Source organism: Cebidichthys violaceus, unplaced genomic scaffold (genome assembly GCF_023349555.1).
Source record: "Cebidichthys violaceus isolate CVI_PGR_0920_01 unplaced genomic scaffold, fCebVio1.0.p SCAF_45, whole genome shotgun sequence".
Lineage (NCBI taxonomy): Eukaryota > Metazoa > Chordata > Actinopteri > Perciformes > Stichaeidae > Cebidichthys > Cebidichthys violaceus.
Window position 1 is genome coordinate 1,899,212 of NW_027176650.1, and position 8,727 is coordinate 1,907,938.

At 48.0% G+C, this 8,727-nt stretch overlaps 1 protein-coding gene across 1 annotated transcript; it reads right to left on the minus strand.

Moving 5' to 3' along the window:
* Positions 1-432: 432 nt before the first annotated feature.
* On the minus strand, positions 433-8,171 carry tcf7l2 (transcription factor 7 like 2). The gene is given in 8 exon segments (XM_068729236.1): positions 433-1,500; positions 4,882-4,954; positions 5,989-6,039; positions 6,858-6,906; positions 7,501-7,581; positions 7,583-7,609; positions 7,750-7,930; positions 8,009-8,171. Coding segments are annotated over 8 exon segments (1,053 nt in total). The 5' UTR covers positions 8,116-8,171; the 3' UTR covers positions 433-1,016.
* Positions 8,172-8,727: the final 556 nt, after the last annotated feature.

Sequence of the window (8,727 nt, forward strand, 5' to 3'; positions counted from 1 at the left end):
AGAGGACCCAGAACACAAGTGATTTCTTTTTGCCTTTTTAAAACCTCCTCGTAAAAACGGATCATTCATATATATATAAGTCGCTTACCTTAAGAAAAAAAAAATAAAATATTTGTACAATGTATTAAGAAAAAAAAAAAAAAAAAAAAAAAAAAAAAGAGACACGTACAAGATACAACAAGCAATCTCTAAAGCAATAAATACTACTGGTCCTAGCGTTGTGACATTTTTGAATTTAATAACCCTCGACCCTCCCACCCCCAACCTCCCCTCAAAGCCCCGCCCCAACCTGCCTGACTCCGCCCCCCCCTCCCTCCCCCAAAAGGTAAACAACAAAGAAAAAAAAAAAAAAAAGACAACGCAGTGGAAGAATGCATATTTAACACAGTTAACCCCCCCCCCCCCTCCCTCCCTCCCTCCCTCCCTCCCCCTCCCTCCCCCATTATTCTGTACATTTAAACAAGAACAAGTAACATCACAATTAAAAGTTGTTCCTCGAAGAGGTGGTCGCCGCGTCGCCTCATGCCCTCCTGGAGTTTGAACAGATGTCTAATGATTGGTTCGCGAGCTCGTATTTAATACAAATAAAGAAGGAGAACCAACTGTGGAGAAACGGGCTCGTTGAATAACCTGCTGCCTGTTCTATCCGTCTACTAAACACGTCGGAGGTGAGCCGGATCCTCAGATCCAGACAACAACAAAAACTAAATCCATACAAATTTTGGCAGATTCACAAAGCTATACTACAGCTCATTGTATCATTTCTTTATAATAATTCCATTTTTTTTTCTTTTTTTTTCTCGATAATGACGGGTCAAATATTGACCAATGAACTTTAATAAAACAAAACCTAAGATTTCAAAGCCTCGTGGCACAGAAACATAAAGAGAAATGAACCGACAGCGAGTGAACTATAGCAGAGAGAGAGAGAGAGAGGGCCTGGAGAGGTGTGTGTGTGTGTGTGTGTGTGTGTGTGTGTGTGTGTGCAGAGATAGAAAAGAGGAGAATAGGGCAGACTATTCTATAGACTTGGTCACTAGCGACAGAGGCTGAGGGGCCGTGGAGGAGAGGAGCGAGTGGGAATGACACAGCGGTGCTGAGGGCCGGGCCGGCGGTGACGCCGCGGAGGAGCCCGGCTGCCGCGAGGATGTGACGTCGCCGCGCTCCGGCGCTCCGTTGTGGGAGGAGGCGCCGGGCGTTTTCCTCGCCGCAGCGGAGTTTTCCAGCCGAGCCAAAGATGGCGGTGGAGGCCCAGCCAGGAGGTGCGCGGAGTGGTGGTGGTGGTGGTGGTGGTGTTGGTGGAGTGGCTGGTGGGCCGGTTTCATAGTCAGTGAGAGAGGTTGCATTTGTTCAGTCTGAGGTTTGGACTCTTTTGAGGAGGGGGAGGGGACCACTGAGGAGGGGGAGGAGGGGGGGGAGTCTAGTAAGCTTCCGTCCGTAGAGGGAGGACTGGCACAGCTGCCTTCACCTTGGATGTAGCGAATGCACTTTTTTTTTCTCCTGAGGGACAAAGGCGAGAGAAAGAAAGCATCTTTTAGCGCCGCGTCTTCAAAACCCGCATCGCCTCTTAGAACCATCGCCCACTTAAATGCACCTTTCTTTAAAATTTAGAAAAGAAAAAAATAATCACTATTTGAAACTGGTTTTTAACATCATTTTTTTTTTTTTTTTTTTGCAGGTGCATTTAAGGAGCTCGTGCTAAGACCCAAAAAAAGGTGGTAGAAATGACAGTCAATTTAAAAAAAACAAACAAACACTAAACCATCAGACAGGACAGACATGAAGGAGAGACCACGGGTGAAGCAGCAGGGAAATGAAAAGCACAGACGGAGGAGGTGGAGGTGGAGGTGATGAGAGGAGGGTAGATGTAGTGATGCTTTGCTCTCTGGATGGTAAACCCAGCCTGTCTTACAGGCAGAGCTCCAGCTGGGGATCGGCCTGTTCTCTCTCTCTCCAGCATCAGAGCGTACCGGACCCGTCTTCGCTCAGTCTACCTCTATCTGGCCCTACTCTCTCTCTCTCTCTCTCTCTCTCTCTCTCTCTCTCTCTCTCCTCCTGAGGGGACGGAGTTTGGAATACGAGGCAAAAAACGAGATCCACGCTACTCTCGCAAAATCTGCCCCACAGACACAATGTGTGCGCTGCGTGAGGGGTCAAGGCATCATGTTTGCATTCCCCGCCTTGAGGTCGGGACCCCCCCCCCCCCCCCTTGCCTGCCCGAGTCCCGGGGCCCAGACCCGTTGAGCTCGGCGGAACCCGATGAACGAGCACGGGGGGGGGGGGGGGGGGGGGTTGTTGGGTTTTGTCTGCGGCGACTCTGCCGTGTTCAGATTTGGTTAAGGGGGGGAATCTCCGCCCACCTCATCTTTACCCTGACCCTGGCAGTGACCCCTCTCTCAGCTCTCCATCCTAGCAGGAGGACGCCTGGAGGCCGTGAACTATTTAAGACTCACGGGGACAGAGAGCAGGTAAGAAAGGAAACACTAAAGGTGTTCCAAACACAAAAGACAGAGCGGGCCTTCGGAGCGTACGAGGCCGATCTGAGGTTGGATTAAGAGAGCGGACTAGTGATGATGAGGAGGAAGTGGGACATCCAGAAAAAGGGCGGGAGGCCTCACGAAACCTTGATCACATGCGATGGGTGAAAGACAAGCATGCGTTTCCGGTGAGCTCGACAGCACAGGCGCACAACACCGGACGCTACAGACGTCTAGGACAGAGTGGTGGTGGTGGTGGTGGGGGTGGGGGGGTTCGGCTCTCTAGCGCGTCCTACAGCTGAGCGGCGCATCGACCGGCCCGTAAGGAGGCATCACTCACGTCTTCTGAATAAACTGTCTGTCAAACCGCAACAAATGAGCTAATATCCATTTTTTAAACAGACGTATCGACTCATAGTATGCGCTCTGTGTGTGTGTTATTGATTTTTTTTTTTTTTTTTTTTCGTCTCGGGGGGGAAATTACAGCAGATGCATCTTTTAGGGAAACGGAGCCCAGAGAGAACTTTTAACCTCTCGGCTCCTAAAAGGAAGACGCTTTGCAGCCTCCTGATCCCATGATCTGCTCTTATTATTATTATTGTTATTATTATTGTTATTGAGAGGAATAATTCTGTATTTAATGTAATGTGTGCTCCAGCTGGGAGGGAAGTAAGAGATGGCGGACTGTGTGGAGGTGGGGGTGATTGTGACGCCCTCCTTATTTCAAAGGTAGTCCGGGTGATGCGTTCAAAATCTCCCGACGACATTCTAAATCTGAAGCCGACCCATTTAAGGTGATAGAACAAAAACACGATACAAATGAAAACGTGTAGCGGCGGGAAAAACAAAACAAATGTGTTGCAAATGGTGGAAAGAGTTGGTGTTGGAGAAAAGAAGGCGGGGGGGGGCAGGGGGGGGGGTTGTGGTGCAAGCCAGACACAGAGAAGGGTATTACTGAGCAGAAACAAATACCTACCATGAAAATATTCCCAATTCAAAGACTGCTTGTGTCAGAACAGAAAGACAACAGGTAGGGACTAAGTAAGGGTTATTGAAGAGAGGAGTTTGGAGGAAGAAGAGGTGGAGAAGGAGGAGGAAGAGGGCACAGAAAAGAGTGTCACTGAGCAGGGCCTCAGAGAAAGCAGGGCTAAATTTGTAAGCATGACATTGTTATTCAAAAGGACGCCAATTAGAACATACATGACAGTTACGATGAGAGGGAATTATCCACTGCGTGGGAGAGAAAATGGATTTCCGGTTTCCGATTTTCGTCGGATTGTACGAAATGTTGTTCCCAAATCACACCGGAGCGAGACGTTTTCTTGAGTATTTTCGGTAATCTTATTTAGAAATCCATTTTTTCTGCCACCGGGGGCTTGAACCGAGTTCAGTGAGGAAGAAATCGCTGCGAGGGAATTTATAGCAGGAAGCTCCTCGTTAAGGAGGAAAAAAAAAAAAGAAAAAAAAAAAAGGAGCAGAGGAGTTTGCCATCTGTTACCAGCAATGATGGAAACCCGTTTTGAGAAGGGATATCTGAGCAAAAATATAATAATATATAATAATAATAATAATCAAGGAGAAGAAGCTGCTCAGTGCGGATGTCTTCCTCGCACTGGTTCTACAGCAGTTATACCTGCACGGTTTGCACCATAAACTCAGCTGGTCAAGCCCGAACAAGGCACGACACTTCTTTGGGGTATTTGCATCTGTTAAGCCAAAGAGGTAGACACAAACATACACACAGAGACAAATAACAAAAAGGAAAAAGAAAGAAAAAAAACAACAAAATGGACACGTCATTACACAGACAGGAACATGTAGCAGGGCTTAGGTTTAGGCTGGCAACACTGGGATGTCCTCCATAGTGAACAAGCCATCAGGCTCCAGATCCTCCAAGCCCCCGACCTGCCAGTTTAGGACTTCTGACCAATGTCAGTGAGGTTTACTGTACTGTGCATCCTGCAACGAAACCCCCCTGTAACCCCCCCCGGAAGATGTCGTTTTCATCAAAGCACACGCACAGACACCATTCGTACAAACACTCTAGCATACGCTGTTAAAACACCCTTCGAACCCCATTCAGGAAGTAAAAAAAACAAAATAAAAGTAGTTGGGAACCTAGAGATAGACCGGCAGGGCGTGGCTGGAGGAAGCTGAGAGGTCACGATAGCCTGGCAGGACAGACGGGAGGGGAGGGAGGGAGGGAGGGGGAGAGAGGAGGAAGAGAAGGCGGCAGCAGCAGCAGCAGAGAGAGAGAGAGAGAGAGAGAGAGAGAGAGAGAGAGAGAGAGAGAGAGAGAGAGAGAGAGAGAGAGGGGGAGAGAGAGAGGGAAGGAGGAAGTCCCAGTGCACAGTTACACAGCCCTCACCTGGCCCCGGCCGGTGCAAGCACACACCATACACACCTGCACGGGCCACACCAGTTATTCTGTTGATCGAGCCCAAAGCGCGCTCGACACTTCTTAGGAGCGCTCAGGTCTGACGCCGCAACAGTGAAGGGGTGGGGGGGTGGGGGGGAAGGGGAGGGGGGAGGGTGGGGGTGGAGCCAGCAGAGAGGAGTAAAAAGAACCAGAACCAGAAAACAATAAGGAACAGAAACCAAAAGAGGAGGAGAGAAATGAAGAGGGGGAAGAAAAAACAAGTAACAGTGAATCTATGAAGCTTGAGAAATCATCCCAACCCCAACCCCCCCCAAAAAGAAAACAGCCCTAAAGCCATTCTCAAGTGTGCCTTTAAAGGACTGAACACAATTAGTGTGTTTCAGACATTAGTACAAATCAAAATGCATGCAAATTATATAAAAACATGAATATAGAAACAGTTGCTTTAGTAGTTCTGACTGGAGTTACAGCTGGAGGTCTCTGGTGGAGGTGGGGATAATACATGGAGCAGATGCAGGCTGGATTAATCACTGCGAGGTGTTATCGGTGCACTACTGGGTTAAAAAAAAAAGGCGGCAGAACTAGGCAGCAGTAGCGCGGTCAGGAGTTAGCCCTGCAGCCAGGGGGGGGGGGGGAGGTTTACAAAAGGCTGGATCGTGAAAGAGGGAAGCTACTCCTGCCCGGGTCTCCAAGCCGGCTCAGAACTAGAATTTAGAGCCGAGCGGCGGCAGAATAGCGCGGTGGAGCGATTGAGACCGGGTCTCGGGCCGAGTGGACGGATCTCAAAGGGGGGGGGGGGAGGTAAAAACTCACGCTGGCCTATAATAGGAAGCTGCAGCTACTATTCTGCAGGTCATATACTCCACAGTGAGAAGTTAGCTCAATGTAATCAGATCCTCAAGCATACTGACAAAATACGGAGCAATGCTGTAAACTGAATGAGGTGTAATCTGGCTTTAAGTAAACAAGAGCAGTATTTTAAGAAAAGGAAACAGCAAAACAAGCCAAAAAAAAAAGAGCATATTTAGGTTTTAAACCTGCCTAATATTGCACATCAATTGATAAATAAATATACATTAAGAAGAAATAAAAAACAAGTTAGTGATTTAATACTCAAAATGACATTAGCACCTGTAATCGGAGGGAGTGAAAGGCAAGGGTTTGGAAAATATTCTCTGTGTTCTGAAAAAAAAGAACAGATAGAGAGGCCTTCAAGAAGAAATCCGTCACCATAACGACATCACAACAAGGCGCCATCGCTCCTCACAGAAGAATATGAATCATAAGAATGTAAAAAAAAAAATTAAAATAATAAGCAAACCTCCTTTAATTTTAAGATGGAAGTGATTTTCCTTGTGTTGATATAAAAGCATGCATAGAAAGCAAGCAACGGGGCAAGCTCGACACACACACACACACACACACACACACACACACACACACACACACACACACACACACACACACACACACACACACACACACACACACACACACACACACACAGAGTACTGTAGTGCAGTCTATCTGCAGGGCACAGGCATTATCAAACGCACACAACACTAGCAAAGTTAATGGCTCTCACAATGCTTCAACTTCACATTCTCCAAAAACACACATATCACAATACCAGAACACGCTAAGGGGCAAAGTGAGGGGGGGGGGGTGTCAAGAGGGGAGGTGAGAAGGAGTGTGGGGGGGTCATGCATATTCAGTTGTTATTAGCTGGGAAGGGCTAGGAGAAAAAGGGGGGGGGGGGGGAGGGGGGGGGTATTACAAGCAACTCTACCATTTAAATATTGCATTGGGAAGCATAACTATACAAAAGAAAAAAAAGAAGCCAGGCACAATAACCACACACACACACACACACACTCAAAAAAGAAGAGGAGAGAACACACAGAATAAACACACGTTTGACTTGAATGTAGCGAGACGTCACGTCTGCCTGACACATGATGGGGCTCTTCTAATATGGGGGATAATTGCAGCTCACTTACCATTGCTCTCTGCTTGCTGCTTTTCCCTTTTTCTCTTCTTCCTTTTCCCCTGTTGGTTAGCCGCCAAAAAAATAGAAAGAAAAAATAGACACAGACAGGAACCTTAGTTATTATATTGCAGAATGCCCAAAACATGAAACAGAGAATAGGACTGTTCTTCTGTGTTTACTTATTTATTTATTCCTCCTCTCTCTGCCTTTTGTTTCTGCCTCTGCCCTCCGGTTTGTAACCAGTTCGACATCATCCCTCCTCTTCCTCATTCCTGCTCTCTTCTCTCTTCTTTCCTGTAATCTTTTGTCTGATTTTTTTTTTTCCCCCTCCGCTCTGTGAACATCTAGACACGGTGATCGAGCCTCTTCAAGACTTCTCAAAAAAAAAAAGGCCGTCCAAAACTGGACGAAGTTTGATGAGAACCTCGAGCTCTTTAAAATGTCAGAACAAAGTGTCCGAGGCGCACAGCGCTCGCGGAGGAAGTCACATTAAACGACGCCACGGTCGGACTCCGTGTCTCTGATATGAGCATCTAAAGAAAAGTAGTCCCTCAGCTCTAGACACAAGCGACAGAAAGAACTCGTCCCGGTCACGTCACCTAGTGAAACGGGAGAAGAGCCGCCCGTTACGACTTGTAAACTTAAAAACTTACATAGTTGTCTCGTGCTGACCAGCCCGGGTACAGCTGCATGTGGAGCTGTCGCTCTTTCCTGGCTAGCTCGTAGTACTTGGCCCTGCTCCTCCCGCGATAGGGCGTGCCACTGCACCACGACAAACAAGAGGAAACACACAGAGAGACTGTTTAAGTAAAAGAGATGCGTCGTCACTGGGCAGGACGGACGGATCGGGGGGGGGGGGGGAACCCGATGCTGTGTGTTTTAGCGGTCTGTTCGGTTCTCACCCTCCGCCCCAGGATCTGGTTGATGGCGGCGCTTTCCTTCAGCGTACACTCGGCCACCACCTTGGCCCGCATCTCCTTCATGTACAGCATGAAGGCGTTCAGAGGCTTCTTTATGTGGACCTGCTTCTTCTTCTCCTCTTCCTTTTTAGCGTCCGACTGTTTCCTGTGGAGGAACAGAGGGCTGAGAGGTGAGCGGAGTAAACCCACGACTGCTTTTTGAGTAGCGCGGGGGGGCGGGGGGCAGCAAAGGTGTACTCACGAGCTGAGGGAGATGTCGCTGTGGGAGGACTCCTGCTTGACGTTGGGTGTGACGATGGCCGGGTGCGGGATGCCCGTGGTGTGCAAACTGTGGTGAGGGGGCACCATGTGTGGGGGGAACCTAGAGGACAGAAGACTGTGTAAATCGTCAGAATGGACACGGGTGAAATGAGGAGATGGAACACATGTATGCACAGGACTACAGGAGGGGGGGGGGGGGGACACGTCAAAAGTACAAAGGGATCAGTTTACTTCACAGAAATGGAATTGGCCTTTAGCTACAAGAAAAGACACGCATGCACGTACAAAACATCCACAAGGCTACAATCAGTCAGACTGGGTTCTGCTATTCAACATGAGTTGTCACAGTCGGCACAAACTCCCCCCCCCCACAAAACCTCGGTAAGCGTGAGCGCTATATTGTGTGGCGATAATGAAGCGCAAGGATGAATCTCTTGAACGCCGTTTGGGAAGAAGCGATACAGGGAACACTCGAGTGCCTTTCTCCACCTGTATTTAAATCACGACCTCGTTGAGATATTTAAAATTAAAACGAGAGCGTCCTGAATGACACAGGCGACGATGAATGTAACAGATCCAGCTTGAGGCTCTGAGCACCTTTTTCTATTCATAGCTAAGGAGAAGACAGCGCAGGCCAAATATATATATATATATATATATATATATATATATATATATATACATACATATCCAAAACTT